At 43.7% G+C, this 16,755-nt stretch overlaps 1 protein-coding gene across 2 annotated transcripts in view; it reads left to right on the top strand.

The window, feature by feature from the left end:
• The window catches only part of LOC109879774 (IQ motif and SEC7 domain-containing protein 3), an 87,820-nt gene that overhangs the window by 48,601 nt on the left and 22,464 nt on the right, over positions 1–16,755 (top strand). For both annotated transcript variants that reach the window (XM_031815343.1, XM_031815344.1), the window contains exons 6-9: positions 608–747; positions 9,246–9,371; positions 11,608–11,707; positions 14,562–14,720. In XM_031815343.1, the coding sequence (XP_031671203.1) occupies positions 608–747; positions 9,246–9,371; positions 11,608–11,707; positions 14,562–14,720 (525 nt within the window). The remainder of the gene's footprint in view (positions 1–607; positions 748–9,245; positions 9,372–11,607; positions 11,708–14,561; positions 14,721–16,755) is intronic.

Here is a 16,755-nt window from a genome sequence, read left to right as displayed (position 1 = left end):
TGTAGTTTACAGTAGCTTAAAATAGTTTACAGTAGTTTACAGGCTTCTGTCATTGTGCCTCTTTGTGGATATCTGTGTATTTGGGATTGCATGTGTGTTTTTGGGCCTCTCAAACATTGCCACTGTTTCTAGAACATGGCGTGTGTGTGTGTGTGTGTGTAGGTGTGGATGATGGAGCTGACATCCCCAGAGACATGGTGGTGGGCATCTATGAGGGGACTAACCCATGGTGTGTGTGTGTGTGTAGGTGTGGATGACGGAGCTGACATCCCCAGAGACATGGTGGTGGGCATCTATGAGGGGACTAACCCATGGTGTGTGTGTGTGTGTGTGTGTCTAGGTGTGGATGACGGAGCTGACATCCCCAGAGACATAGTGGTGGGCATCTATGTGGGGACTAACCCATGGTGTGTGTGTGTGTGTGTCTAGGTGTGGATGACGGAGCTGACATCCCCAGAGACATGGTGGTGGGCATCTATGAGGGGACTAACCCATGGTGTGTGTGTGTGTGTGTCTAGGTGTGGATGACGGAGCTGACATCCCCAGAGACATAGTGGTGGGCATCTATGAGGGGACTAACCCATGGTGTGTGTGTGTGTGTGTCTAGGTGTGGATGACGGAGCTGACATCCCCAGAGACATGGTGGTGGGCATCTATGAGAGGATCCAACAGAGAGAGCTGCGCTCCAATGAAGACCACGTCACCTATGTCACCAAGGTGGAGCAGTCCATTGTGGGCATGAAGACAGTAAGGACACATTAACGCTTGTTCGGGACTAGTGACATTATTTTTTGGGGGGGGACAATCAGAATATACATTTCTGATGTCTGAATGGACAAGTCAAATAAATCACACAAAAATCTCAATGTCAAACAATTACTCCGATCAGAGTTGGATCAGAGTGTCCTCCGGATGCGTTGTAGTGTGCACTGTTCTCCCAATCTCTGCAGAGTGCATCGGAGTGGAATTGTATTGCATTGACAGGCACGAGCGGTCTTTCAATCATCTGCACCGATCCCCATGTAGCCGCGTGTGCACACACAGATGCAAGCTCACGCACACCGTAAGACCAATCTATCAATGTTTACTTGGTGACAGAAGCCACTCAGTCATCCTATAGCTTGTAATTTATCATTGACAGACACTTACAATACATCTGAAAACAATAAGAAGTGTTTGAGCTGTTTTGGTCACTCAAGAGCAAGGTTGATTTAGTTTGAGAACATACCCAGTGCAACAAGTTAGCCCAAGAGTGTCAAACTCCACAGAGTGCCTAGTGTCTGAGGGCTTTCAATGAAGACCTAGACAACCAGGTGAGGGGAGTTCTTTACTAAGTAGGGACCTTAATTCATCAGTCAAGTACAAGAGAGGAGTTAAAACCCGCAGACGTTGGACCCTCCGTGGAATGTTAGCCCATCAAGGTATATCTATCTAGTCCAACAGTCATGTCGTTTTCCAGTTGGCTCAGATGGTTACACCGCACCCAAATCAGCGACTCACGTGCGCCATCATGCGCCACCGTGCACAAATAGATTATTTCCCCCCCCACACCAAACGCGATCACAACACAGAGGTTGAAATATCAAATCAAACTCTGAACCAATTATATTAACAGGTCGAAAAGCATTAAACAGTTATGGCAATTTAGCTAGCTAGCATGTAGTTGCTAGCTAATTTGTCCTATTTTGCTAGCATGCTGTTTCTAGCTAATATTACTCTAACAATTAATCTACACATAAAACGGTCAACCGAATCGTTTCTAGTCATCTCTCCTCCTTCCAGGCTTTTTCTTCTTTGGACTTTATTTGGCGATGGGCATCTAACTTTCATAGTTATCATGACGACCGACCAAACTCAGTTCATCTTTCAATCACCCACGTGGGTATAACCAATGAGGAGATGGCATGTGGGTATCTGCTTCTATAAACCAATGAGGAGATGGGAGAGGCAGGACTTGCACCGCGTTCAGCATAACAAATAGAACTGACTTCTATTTTGGCGCTTGGCAACGCAGACACTCGTTGGGTCATGCGAGCAGTGTGGGTGCAATAATTGAAAAACATGTATGTTTACATTTATTTTGCAACGCGAGCAGTGTGGTCAGCATGTTAGAGTGTGGTGCTTATGAAACCAAGGTTGTGGGTTCAATTCTCACATGGACCACTGAATGTTTTTGTTACACTGAAGATACAGTACATATTACTCTGTTACACCAAACATTGTTCAACTAAACCGTTACACTGACCTCTGTTACAAGGGAGACCTCAATGGGACTTTCTTGATAAATAAATACGATTTTATCAAACTAAACATGTGTGTTGACCACACCAATCTTACCTAAAAAGCTTAAAGACTCCTGTTGCGAGTAGCTGGCTAATATAGATAGATTGAGTAATGACCTGAGTTAATGATTGCAGTCCTGATAATGAGCCTTTGCTAATGGTGGAGATGCTAATGGATAAAATGGCTAATGGGCTCTGCTGACAGTGCTGAGAAAAGGTAGTAACAGCGTTCGCTAACAACGCTAATGGAAAAGACTGAAGGACTTTGAAACGGTGTCTTTTACAGTATCTTAGCTGAAAATTATTAAATGATCAAACTACCGCAATGTTCAGTCCATACTGCAGCAACAGGACTCCACAGTACTATACAGTTCATACTACCTCAACAGTACTCCACAGTACTATACAGTTCATACTACCTCAACAGTACTCCACAGTACTATACAGTTCATACTACCTCAACAGGACTCCACAGTACTATACAGTTCATACTACCTCAACAGTACTCCACAGTACTATACAGTTCATACTACCTCAACAGTACTCCACAGTACTATACAGTTCATACTACCTCAACAGTACTCCACAGTACTATACAGGTCATACTACCTCAACAGTACTCAACAGTACTATACAGTTCATACTACCTCAACAGTACTCAACAGTACTATACAGTTCATACTACCTCAACAGTACTCAACAGTACTATACAGTTCATACTACCTCAACAGTACTATACAGTTCATACTACCTCAACAGTACTCCACAGTACTGTGCAGTTCATACTACCTCAACAGTACTATACAGTTCATACTACCTCAACAGTACTCAACAGTACTATACAGTTCATACTACCTCAACAGTACTATACAGTTCATACTACCTCAACAGTACCTCACAGTACTATACAGTTCATACTACTTCAACAGTACCTCACAGTACTATACAGTTCATACTACTTCAACAGTATTGCAGCGCAGGTGATAATGACACAAGTAATCAACAAGCTTCCACCCACTGTGCAGTTTCATATACTTTTTCTACTATAAGTAGGCTGAAGGGAGAATGAGCATAGCATCATTAGCGTAGCATCCCAGCTAATGACTGCCTTCTCTGAGCAGTGTGACTGCCTTGCATGTTTCCCCCATCAGCGTAATGAGAAGATAGCTATGCTTACTGTTTGAGGAGCAAGAGAATAAATGCCTAGGAAGAGAAAAAAGAGGGATTTAGGGAAGATGGAGAGAGAGGTGAGAGGGGGAGGGAGAAGGTATTTGGGTCATTTCCAGAAGGTTCTCTTTTGCTTTTGCTCTTTTGCTGTGTTATTTGCCTAAATTACAAACGACGTGACAGAACCCCATGTAGTTCACCTGTCTCTGTATTGATACTGGCCGCTGTGTGGACATGTTGGAACCCCATGTAGTTCACCTGTCTCTGTATTGATACTGGCCACTGTATCGACGTGACAGAACCCCATGTAGTTCACCTGTCTCTGTATTGATACTGGCCGCTGTATAGACGTGACAGAACCCCGTGTAGTTCACCTGTCTCTGTATTGATACTGGCCACTGTATCGACGTGACAGAACCCCATGTAGTTCACCTGTCTCTGTATTGATACTGGCCGCTGTATAGACGTGACAGAACCCCATGTAGTTCACCTGTCTCTGTATTGATACTGGCCGCTGTGTGGACGTGACAGAACCCCATGTAGTTCACCTGTCTCTGTATTGATACTGGCCGCTGTGTGGACGTGACAGAACCCCATGTAGTTTACCTGTCTCTGTATTGATACTGGCCGCTGTGTGGACGTGACAGAACCCCATGTAGTTCACCTGTCTCTGTATTGATACTGGCCGCTGTGTGGACATGTTGGAACCCCATGTAGTTCACCTGTCTCTGTATTGATACTGGCCGCTGTATGGACGTGACAGAACCCCATGTAGTTCACCTGTCTCTGTATTGATACTGACCGCTGTATAGACGTGACAGAACCCCATGTAGTTCACCTGTCTCTGTATTGATACTGGCCGCTGTGTGGACGTGACAGAACCCCATGTAGTTCACCTGTCTCTGTATTGATACTGGCCGCTGTGTGGACGTGACAGAACCCCATGTAGTTTACCTGTCTCTGTATTGATACTGGCCGCTGTGTGGACGTGACAGAACCCCATGTAGTTTACCTGTCTCTGTATTGATACTGGCCGCTGTATAGACGTGACAGAACCCCGTGTAGTTCACCTAAACTCACCCACTCTCTTTCACTCTTTCATTACCCACATTTTCCTCTCTCCGTTTCCCTCGCCCCTCTCTCTCTGTCTCGGCCTCATTATCCGTCCATCTCTCTCTGTCTCGGCCTCATTATCCCTCCATCTCTCTCTGTCTCGGCCTCATTATCCCTCCATCTCTCTCTGTCTCGGCCTCATTATCTCTCTGTCTCGGCCTCATTATCCCTCAATCTCTCTCTGTCTCGGCCTCATTATCCCTCCATCTCTCTCTGTCTCGGTCTCATTATCCCTCCATCTCTCTCTGTCTCGGCCTCATTATCCCTCCATCTCTCTGTCTCGGCCTCATTATCCCTCCATCTCTCTCTGTCTCGGCCTCATTATCCCTCCATCTCTCTGTCTCGGCCTCATTATCCCTCCATCTCTCTCTGTCTCGGCCTCATTATCCCTCCATCTCTCTGTCTCGGCCTCATTATCCCTCCATCTCTCTCTGTCTCGGCCTCATTATCCCTCCATCTCTCTGTGTCTTGGCCTCATTATCCCTCCATCTCTCTCTGTCTCGGCCTCATTATCCCTCCATCTCTCTGTCTCGGCCTCATTATCCCTCCATCTCTCTCTGTCTCGGCCTCATTATCCCTCCATCTCTCTGTCTCGGCCTCATTATCCCTCCATCTCTCTCTGTCTCGGCCTCATTATCCCTCCATCTCTCTGTCTCGGCCTCATTATCCCTCCATCTCTCTGTGTCTTGGCCTCATTATCCCTCCATCTCTCTCTGTCTCGGCCTCATTATCCCTCCATCTCTCTGTCTCGGCCTCATTATCCCTCCATCTCTCTCTGTCTCGGCCTCATTATCCCTCCATCTCTCTGTCTCGGCCTCATTATCCCTCCATCTCTCTCTGTCTCGGCCTCATTATCCCTCCATCTCTGTCTCGGCCTCATTATCCATCCATCTCTCTCTGTCTCGGCCTCATTATCCCTCCATCTCTCTGTCTCGGCCTCATTATCCCTCCATCTCTCTCTGTCTCAGCCTCATTATCCCTCCATATCTCTGTGTCTTGGCCTCATTATCCCTCCATCTCTCTCTGTCTCGGCCTCATTATCCCTCCATCTCTCTGTCTCGGCCTCATTATCCCTCCATCTCTCTCTGTCTCGGCCTCATTATCCCTCCATCTCTCTGTCTCGGCCTCATTATCCCTCCATCTCTCTCTGTCTCGGCCTCATTATCCCTCCATCTCTCTGTCTCGGCCTCATTATCCCTCCATCTCTCTGTGTCTTGGCCTCATTATCCCTCCATCTCTCTCTGTCTCGGCCTCATTATCCCTCCATCTCTCTGTCTCGGCCTCATTATCCCTCCATCTCTCTGTCTCGGCCTCATTATCCCTCCATCTCTCTCTGTCTCGGCCTCATTATCCCTCCATCTCTCTGTCTCGGCCTCATTATCCCTCCATCTCTCTGTCTCTCACTCATTATCCCTCCATATCTCTCTGTCTCGGCCTCATTATCCCTCCATCTCTCTCTGTCTCGGCCTCATTATCCCTCCATCTCTCTGTCTCGGCCTCATTATCCCTCCATCTCTCTGTCTCGGCCTCATTATCCCTCCATCTCTCTCTGTCTCGGCCTCATTATCCCTCCATCTCTCTGTCTCGGCCTCATTATCCCTCCATCTCTCTGTCTCTCTCTGTCTTTCCTGCCCACCTTTTTTCTCAAGCAGTTGCCCTTTCCACGGCCCCCAGTGGACAGTGTTATAGTTTTTGTATTGGACCCTATGTGCAGCTGGACTGTTAATCCTAGGAGCCGTAAGGGAACTGAATTAGACTAGCGTCATCTCCAGTTAATTCTCATGTACTCCTGAGGGGATACACAGTTATTATTATTTTGTGAAGAGACCTAGCATAACCCTTATAACTCCAATGAGTGTCTCTATACTAGGAGCTATTAGAGCCTTAAATCTGCCCCTCTGGGAGTCAGTCTGTACATTTGATGAATAATAGTCATTGTAATTGTAAATACAGGGCTTTAAAGTATTCACACGCCTTGACTTTTTCCACATGTTGTTGTTACAGCCTGAATTTAAGATGGATTAACGTGAGATGTTTTGTCACTGGCCTACACACAATACCCCATAATGTCAAAGTGGAATTAAGTTTGTATTATTAATTAAAAATGAAACAATGTACGTATTCAACCACATTTGTTAATTTAATGCAAGCCTAAATATGTTCAGGAGTAAAAATGTGCTTAACAAGTCACATAATAAGCTGCATGGAATCACTCTGTGTGCAATAATAGTGTTTAACATGATTTTGGAATGAGTACCTCATCTCTGTACCCCACACATACCTATCTGTAAGTTCCCTCAGTTGAGCAGTGAATTTCAAACACAGATTCAACCACAAAGAGGTTTTCCAATGCCTCTCAAAGAAGGAGACCTATTGGTAGATCGTTACAAATAAAATAAAAAGCAGACATTGAATATACCTTTGAGCACGGTGAAGTTATTAATTACACTTTGGATGGTGTATCAATACACCCAGTCACTACAAAGATACAGGCGTCCTTCATAACTCAGTTGCCGGAGAGAAACAAAACCACAACATTGTAGTTACTCCACAATACTAACCTAATTGACAGAGTGAAAAGAAGGAAGTCTGTACAGAATACAAATATTCCAAAACATGCATCCTGTTTGCAACAAGGCACTAAAGTAATACTGTAAAAAAAAATTGGTAAAGCAATTAACTTGAATTCAAAGTGTTATGTTTGGGGCAAATCCAATAAAACACATTACTAAGTAACACTCTCCGTGTTTTCAAGCATAGTGGTGGCTGCATCGTGTTATGGGTATTCTTTTAATCTTCAAGGACTGGAGGATCAAGGATAAAAAAGAAACGGAATGGAATTAATTGGAGGGATGCGACACTATTCTTGCACAAGAAATTCCATCTTTTAGTGTTTTGTTGATGGTGGAAAATGCTGTCTCAGGCACCGCTCTAGAATCTCCCATAAGTGTTCAATTAGGTTGAGATCTGGCGACTGAGACAGCAATGGCATATGGTTTACATGCTCAACAAACAATTGAGTGACCACTCATACCCTGTGGATGGGGGCATTGTCATCCTATGGGGTGTAGCCATGGTACCAAAATAATGGCCTGCCTAGCATTTTTATACATGACCCTAAGCATGATGGGATGTTAATTCCTTAATTAACTAAGGAACCACACCTCTGTGGAAGCACCTGCTTGCAATATACTTTGTACCCGTGCTTCTACACCTGCATTGCTTGCTGTTTGGGGTTTTAGGCTGGGTTTCTGTACAGCACTTTGAGATATCAGCTGATGTACGAAGGGCTATATAAATAAATTTGATTTGATTTGATTTGATACCCCTCATTTAGTCAAGTGTTTCCATTATTTTGTCAGTTAACTGAATATCCAAACAAGTTCAACACTTTTGACCAAACATTTTAGTTATAGATTGCACCTTTAAATATATACCATGCATACATTGCTCCCCCATTTCCTGGTTGCTAAAATTCTAATAGTTTGCCTAATTTCTGTTTATGTGAAGGAATAATAATGTGTAGTGTAGAGAATCATTATACCATCTAAACCGCTGTGAAATATATTTTCCATAACCCCAAATATAGTATTTTCAGCTGTTTGAAGCTGGTGCACAAAACCCAAAGTAAAAGACACAAAAACTAAACTTAAGAACAGGAAGCATAGAAATAGCGCACATAAAACAGATCTACCTCTTATACTTGCTTTCAAAGAGAGGGACAGATCTATAACTCACATTTCTATGGGAATTTGGTCAGTTCGCCCAAAAAGTCACTCACCCTTTCAGTTCATCACTCTCTATTTATTGTGTTGCTAGTTTTTTTCTTCCACTATAAGAGAAAAGAGAATGAGAGAGCAAGAGAGGGGGAGAAAGAGAATGAGAGGGGGAAGAGCCAAGTGTGAGACGAAGAGGGAAAAAGAGGAAAACCTTGAACTTGTCTGTGAGGTTTAGTGTACTTTAGAAAACCCCTTGCAGGCTAAAGGATCAGAGCCTCTCTTTAAGGGTGTCAATGGAGCACAGAGAGATCGATGGGCCATGGCCAAGACACCTTTAATCAACAACACTCACTTTCCACCTTTCATCTCTCTCTCTCTCTTTCTTTCTCTTTCTTTCTCTCTCTCCCACTTTCTCTCTCTTTTTGTCTCTCTCTCGCTCCCCCTCCCTCGCTCCCCCTGCTTTGGCTCGCCAACGGCATCAGTTTATCCCTCCTTTCTGCTCTCCGTCTGTCCATTCTCTCCTATCTTTCATCTCTGAAAATGTGAAGTGTTCTAAGAAGCAGGCTTCATGGTCATTTTTAACGGGCATAACTGTCCAATCTGTGCCTGAGCAGAATTCATCAAATAGACCTTATGTAGCAGAATCCTTTGGATTGATGGAGGCAGTTATTGACAGGAGAGTGATAGCTCAGCGGTGTAATTCTGTTGCAGCCTACAGTAGAACAAGGTACCGCATCATTGTGCATCTGTGAGATCTTGGAAGACGCCAATGAAAAATGGTGGAGTGATATCACCACTTTCCCTTAAACTTTTTCTGCAAAACAAGTTTTTATCTCTCCCTCTTTCTCTCTCTCTTCAGAGTATTGTATTTTTGAATTGCCGTTGAATTAGCTATGTAAATAGGTTGGATTGTGCCAATAAAGTTTGTTCTAAAATCAATCTCTCGCTCTCTATTTCTCTGTAGGTTCTGTCTGTTCCCCACAGAAGATTGGTGTGCTGTAGCCGTCTGTTTGAGGTGACGGACGTCAACAAGGCCCAGAAACAGGCAGCCCACCAGAGAGAAGTCTTCCTCTTCAATGACCTTATCGTGGTAAGACTCCCTGACACCGGACTGACTCTGCAAAGGATTGTGGGAAATATAGTATTGTCTTCAGAAGGGATGATCAATTTACTACACCCCTCTGAGGATTATAGGGGGACATTGTTATGGGATTATAGTACTGCAAATGTCTACGTGTTTGGATTTAATTGATTTGCGCCACAATTGCTTTTGGGAAGTGTGGTGTCACCTGATCTAAAGTAGTAACCTTTGTAAACTATACAGCGATGAACTCACTATCAACTTGGTTGTAGTCGACTCGTGAAGTGTGGTCACAGTCATATAAAGCAGCTTGTATTTCCTGCCAAACATATTCAAGGCATGTAATTCCCAGGAAGTTTCTCACAGGGACCCATTTTCTGAAGACTACATCCCTAGTTTCTATTTTGTTTCATGACTCATTTCTTAAATAATAGATGGTACAGTAGGTTAAACGGAGTCCGCAGTGAACTTATACACTCAAGCCTAGAGAAAGAAAATAACTACCGGGGTCAGTAATGAAGTCCAAGCTTCAGTCATTCATTTGGTCCAAGTCACATCGAATGGGCCTCGGAGTTAATCATAGATTAAATAGCCGAGAGATCGATGTCTGTTATAGTTAATAAACCCATTAGGGCAACTCCAAATGTTATCTATGTGATGTATTAAACTACTCCCATAATTCCACTGGTTCTCATCTTAATCTGTCTCGAACAAAAACTGGGGGAGAGAAAATAAAAATGAAAGTGTTTCTCTGTTGCCTGCGCTGCTGTTGAAAAGTAATTGTGCCCCGAAGGGAGGAGGGGAGTTTTGAAAATGCTTATTCTTTGCCGGGCCAGACAAAAATCCTCTTGCGACGTCTTGGCGGAAAACTGTTGATTCGGCACAAAGAGAGTGTCATAATTACTTCAATCGCTGAACCTCATTTTGTAAGCGTGAAAAAAAATGAGGGCGCACTCTCGAGGTTTACGCAATTACACGTAATTAAGAGGGCGGGTTCCTGCGAGACCTTGTTTCTCACGACTACTCAGAGAGTAGGGTCTGTGATAAGTTTGCAATCTTCATATTTATTTTACTGTGTGAAATGAATTGTCAGGGTGTTCTTCTTTACGAGTTAATCATCATTCTTGAGGTTCCAACACTCTCGTCTGCAGCAGTGGATGTGTCACGGTGATGTATTGGTTTAATATGGCGGCTTACCAAAAAGGCCCTGCAGTATCAGCACTGAGGAGATACTCTCATCTTTCTCTATCTGTGGTGTTTCTATACTGTATGAGAGCTCCCCTCTCTCTCTCTCTCTCTCTCTCTCTCTCTCTCTCTCTCTCTCTCTCTCTCTCTCTCTCTCATTATTTCCCTCATTATATCTCTACCCATAAGGCATAGCTGTTTTCCCCCACACACTCACAAACACATCCTTGAAAAAATATACAAAGTTGCAGTGCTGTTATGTCACATTCACTGGAAACTGGATTTGTCACAGAGAGAAAGCTATACTGTGTAAATTGTCTCTCTGAAGGTTATTAGTAGGATGATATGAATATTCTGTGTTGATCCTCTCTGACCGATGATGGATTTCTTATACTTTATTTTAACACGGAGGTCACATTGAGACTGGAATGTTTTTTTCTCCAGTGCCTTGAACACCCATGTGAAGCAAACTTCAAAGCCTGTTGAAAGCAAGGCTTAAAACCTTACCCCAACCATCACCTAAACCCAACCCTAACCTGACAATAACACCTGCAGTGCTGACTGAGATTGAAGAGAAAGGCTTTGACAATAATAGAAGAGAATAATAATTGCTGCCCATCTGTTACAATGGAAACAAGGTTTACTCTGCTCCCACAACACAGTTATTGGAGGTTAAGTGTCTTGCTCAAGGGCACAAGGGTGATGGATGGGGCTTGTCCACATTCTTTAGGCGACTTCTCTAACCTCTAAGCTACCTATGTTTGTTATGCTCTTTGGGGCTGTTTTCCAGTCACAGTTAGTCCTGGAATAAAAAGCAAGCTCAATGCAGAATCTCAATTGAAAATGCCTTTTAAGTCCAGGATTAGGATTGATCTGTGTCCATAAAACCACACTAATATGTTTTTGAAGTGGAACAGAAGACATCCTGAATAGGTTCTTATTTTGATGTTCTGATTGACATCTCCGTCTTTCCTTTATTGAGGAAACATGCACTTACTACGAGTGTGATATGTGGTTCTCTCACCTAGCTATTTTAAGATAAGTGTCTTTTTACCCTCAGATCCTGAAGCTGTGCCCGAAGAAGAAGAGTTCAGCAGCCTACACCTTCTGTAAAGCCCTGGGCCTCCTGGGCATGCACTTCACACTGTTTGAGAACGAGTGTAAGTCACCTAACACCAGCATCACTACTCACCCTCCAAAGGAGAGAGAGAGAGACTGGGAAGAGAGAGACTGGAGAGAGAGAGACTGGGAGAGAGAGAGACTGGGAGAGAGAGAGAGACTGGGAGAGAGAGAGAGACTGGGAGAGAGAGAGAGACTGGGAGAGAGAGAGAGACTGGGAGAGAGAGAGAGAGACTGGGAGAGAGAGACTGGGAGAGAGAGAGAGACTGGGAGAGAGAGAGACTGGGAGAGAGCGAGAGACTGGGAGCGACTGGGAGAGAGAGAGAGACTGGGAGAGACAGAGACTGGGAGAGAGAGAGACTGGGAGCGACTGGGAGAGAGAGAGAGAGACTGGGAGAGAGCGAGAGACTGGGAGAGAGAGAGAGAGAGACTGGGAGAATGAGAGTGTGGGACGAAAACTTTTTCTTAACCGATGTTGCCATGGCAACTCAAAGTGAAACAAGCAGTAAGCTGTGCAGAAATATGTTATCTTGATCTGCAAGTAGATCCTTCAAAGTACATCCCTTTTTGAGACATTTACACCACTATCATAGAATAGGACAGCAGCAAAGAGAGGAGGGATATAAACGGTGGGAGGGAGAGAGAGGGAGAATGTAGTGAAAACAGCAAAAGGGAATGAAGCAGATAAATGGTGCTAGCAACCCCAGTCACATAGATTACCCAGAATACATTGTGTTAGCCTTGATTTAAGTACATCATACATAACTCCATTTATTTGGATAAAAAGACATATTACGTAGCCAACCCCAAGGTTATGGGTTTGTACCTTCAGAAAGTATTCGTACCCCTTGACTTATTCCACATTTTGTTGTGTTACAGCCTTAATTCTCATCCATCGACACACAATACCCCATATTGACAAAGTGAAAACGTGTTTTTCGACATTTTTGCAAATGTATTGAAAATGATATACAAAACCATCTCATTTACAGAATTATTCACAACCATGAGTCAATACATGTTAGAATCCCCTTTGGCAGCGTTTACAGCTGTGAGACCTTCTGGGTAAGTCTATGAGTTTTGCACATCTGCATTGTACAAAATTTGCCCATTATACTTTTAAAAATGCTTCAAGCGCTGTCAAGTTGGTTGTTGATCATTGCTATAGCCAACCATTTTCAGGTATTGCCATAGATTTTCAAGACGATTTAAATCAATACTGTAACTAGGCCACTCAGGAACATTCAATATCGCTACGTTAAGCAACTCCAGTGTATATTTGGCCTTGAGTTTCAGGTTACTGTCCTGCTGAAAGGTGGATTTGTCTCCCAGTGTCTTTTAGAAATCAGACTGAACCAGGTCTAGGATTTTGCCTGTGCTTAGCTCTATTCCGTTTCTCTTTCTGTATAAAAAATACTCCCTTGCCGATGACAAGCATACCCATAACATGATGCAGACACCACCATGCTTGAAAATATGAAGAGGTACTCAGTGATGTGTCGGATTTGCAGCAAATATAACGGACATAAAGTTATTTGTCACATTTTTTTTGCAGTTTTACTTTAGTGCCTTATTGCAAACAGGATGCATGTTTTTCAATATTTTTATTCTGTACAGGCTTCTTTTCACTCTGTCATTTAGGTTAGTATTTTGGAGGTAACTGTTTTAAAGTCACCATTGGCCTCTGAACAGTTTCCTTCCACTCCGACATCTGAGTTAGGAAGGACGCCTGTATCTTTGTAGTGACTGGGTGTATTAATACACCACCTAAAGTGTCATTAAAAACATCAATAGGTTTCCTTCTTTGCGAGCCATTGGAAACCCTTCCTGATCTTTGTGGTTGAATCTGTGTTTGAAATTCACTGCTCAGCTGAGTCATTCAAAAATCACATTAAACACTATTATTGTACACTATTATTGAGTCCATGCAATTTATTATGTGACTTGTTAAGCACATTTTTACATACATGCATACATAATACATACATGCATGCATACATGAAACTGCCAAACCAACATATTTGCATGGAATGTATCAGCATCAAAACCTAACAGGTTGTGCAATTGAAAGCCAGCCAACCCAGAAGGGTTGAGTTATAGTCACGGGGATTTGGCAGGGAGAAGAAATGTATGTGTTGATAATGGAATCAGACCCGGTCGCGCGGGGTTATTGGAAAAAGGGGAGTTTGGATGTGGCCCCCTATCTAGTTTCTCCTCCTGATCCTCCCACCACTCTGCATTCAGCCAGGCAGGTGATATTTTCATATGAAATCTATCATACAGGGATATTCTTTTCTTCACGCCTCAGGCATGAAAGATGCAGTGCCTCCATCGTCAAAGTGCCATTTAAAAGAGCGAAGGGGAGAGCGAGGCGCGCCGGAGCACGGATAGTGAGAAATGAAAACAGAAAACAGTAGCGACTAATCTCATTTCCCCAATGAATTTATTGCCTCTTTTGCCTCATTCCCTTCTTTGGGGAAGGAGAAAAAAAGCATTCTGATGTTTTTTGTTGCTACTGTGTCAGTTGAAGATGTGAGAAAATGGTTCATTCTTTAGTTACCTGGCTGTGATGGATCAAGCCTTTATTTTGCTTTGGGGGAACTCATCTCTGTTCAGTGATTTAAACCATAATATTTGTTATTGTGAAAAGAAACTCCAGTACAGTTACATCCTTGAATACTCCACAAACTAGTTCATGGATCTATTTGACCAACGCTTTGGTACAAATGCCTTTAGCCAATCTGGGTCTATTGCAATATGTAACTATTAGTGGTGGGCACCAATATCATTGGATATCGATATGAGGAAGACATTTGGCGATATCCTTTCATCCTTCTTATTAGCCAACACTATTATGTAAAATAAAGTCATCTCCTTCTCATCTCTCCTCCTCAGACTACCCCCATGGCATCACCATCATCTCACCCTTCGGCTCAGACAAGAAGCAGGTGCTCAACTTCTGTGCTCAGAGCGCCGAGGAGCTGCTCAAGTTTCTAGAAGATCTGAAGGAGTCCATTGCTGAGGTGTCAGAGATGGAACAGATACGCATTGAATGTGAGTACTGTGTGTGTGTGTGTGTGTGTGTGTGTGTGTGTGTGTGTGTGTGTGTGTGTGTGTGTGTGTGTGTGTGTGTGTGTGTGTGTGTGTGTGTGTGTGTGTGTGTGTGTGTGTGTGTGTGTGTGTGTGTGTGTGTGTGTGTGTGTGTGTGTGTGTGTGTGTGTGTGTGTGTGTGTGTGTACTCCGTTGCTCCAAACTCAGGTGAAGAGGGAAAGGGGAAAAAAGAAACAGCTCATGCAAAATAATGTATGAATCATCCATCCCTCCATCCGCACAGAGATTCTCTTTCATTTCTCAAAAAGGAGAAAATGGAATCAGGGTGCCGCAGGATTATTTACGTAAGTGCTAACAATGGGGAGAGGAAGATGTCAACAGTCTATCTGTCTGTCTACGTGTGCATGTGTCTGTGTCTACATGCATGTGTCTGTGTCTACATGCATGTGTCTGTGTCTACATGCATGTGTCTGTGTCTACATGCATGTGTCTGTGTCTACATGCATGTGTCTGTGTCTACATGTCTTTGTATACGTTGATGTCATTACATAACCAAACGGTGTTCATGCTCATATTCCTCCTAGCACCCATACAAATGACATTATTGTATCTCTAACATCAACGACTACACCAAAGATACAATTATTCATGCTCCCAATACTGAGATCATACACTCTGTTCTGATGCGTTTCTGAAAAACAAGAGTCAGGGAACGGTTGTGTTTCTATTCTGCCTGGGGGACTCGGGACGTGTGTATGTGCGTGTGTGTCTGTGTGTATGTGTTTGCCTGAGTGTGTGTGCATGTCTGCCTGAGTGTGTGTGCATGTCTAACCTGAGTGTGTGTGCATGTCTGCCTGAGTGTGTGTGCATGTCTGCCTGAGTGTGTGTGCATGTCTGCCTGAGTGTGTGTGCATGTCTGCCTGAGTGTGTGTGCATGTCTGCCTGAGTGTGTGTGCATGTCTGCCTGAGTGTGTGTGCATGTCTGCCTGAGTGTGTGTGCATGTCTGCCTGAGTGTGTGTGCATGTCTGCCTGAGTGTGTGTGCATGTCTGCCTGAGTGTGTGTGCATGTCTGCCTGAGTGTGTGTGCATGTCTGCCTGAGTGTGTGTGCATGTCTGCCTGAGTGTGTGTGCATGTCTGCCTGAGTGTGTGTGCATGTCTGCCTGAGTGTGTGTGCATGTCTGCCTGAGTGTGTGTGCATGTCTGCCTGAGTGTGTGTGCATGTCTGCCTGAGTGTGTGTGCATGTCTGCCTGAGTGTGTATGCATGTCTGCCTGAGTGTGTGTGCATGTCTGCCTGAGTGTGTGTGCATGTCTGCCTGAGTGTGTGTGCATGTCTGCCTGAGTGTGTGTGCATGTGTACATGTTTGTGTTTAATTGTTTATTATATGGTTATAAGGATCTCCATTATCCTTAGCAGAAGCAGCAACTACTCTTCCTGGGTTCTACAAAAACACTATAAACATGACACTGATTCACTGATAGACAAGGACAGTCACACACATTTAAAATACAACCATATACAAGCAACACAACTAAAAGTGTCTCTGTGTGTGTGTCCTCACAGTCCCCTCGGTTCCATGAGATGTTGTTTAATCCACGTTTAAAGGTTATTTTGCTGTTTGCTGAGTAAATGGATATGGAAGATAGTTCCATGTGATCATGTCTCTGTATAATCATGGCTCTGCATTTTGCGTTCCAACTATGCAATTCTCTGTCCATGTACGCAGGTACGAGATCCGAGTTAAAAGTAGGCAGAAATGAATAGGGCCTTATTTTTATTTTGTATTTGTTTTACATTTTAATAAAAAAGAATTCCACTGAGTAAATCTAACATCCCGATTCTCGAGCTGCAACACACAGACATGTACGGAGTTTGTGTCAACGGACATGGAGATGAATACATCATTATTCGGCGTAGCTACGTGTCTGCCCCATCTCCTGTTTGTTATGATGCTGAGTTTGCCAACTGTCAGCTGTACGTGAACACATTGACAAATCTATTTTCGACTCTGTGTGCTGTGGAAAGGTAAACACTAAT

The sequence above is a fragment of the Oncorhynchus kisutch genome, unplaced genomic scaffold (assembly GCF_002021735.2).
Source record: "Oncorhynchus kisutch isolate 150728-3 unplaced genomic scaffold, Okis_V2 Okis09a-Okis19a_hom, whole genome shotgun sequence".
NCBI lineage: Eukaryota > Metazoa > Chordata > Actinopteri > Salmoniformes > Salmonidae > Oncorhynchus > Oncorhynchus kisutch.
This window is presented reverse-complemented; position numbering and strand designations above follow the sequence as displayed.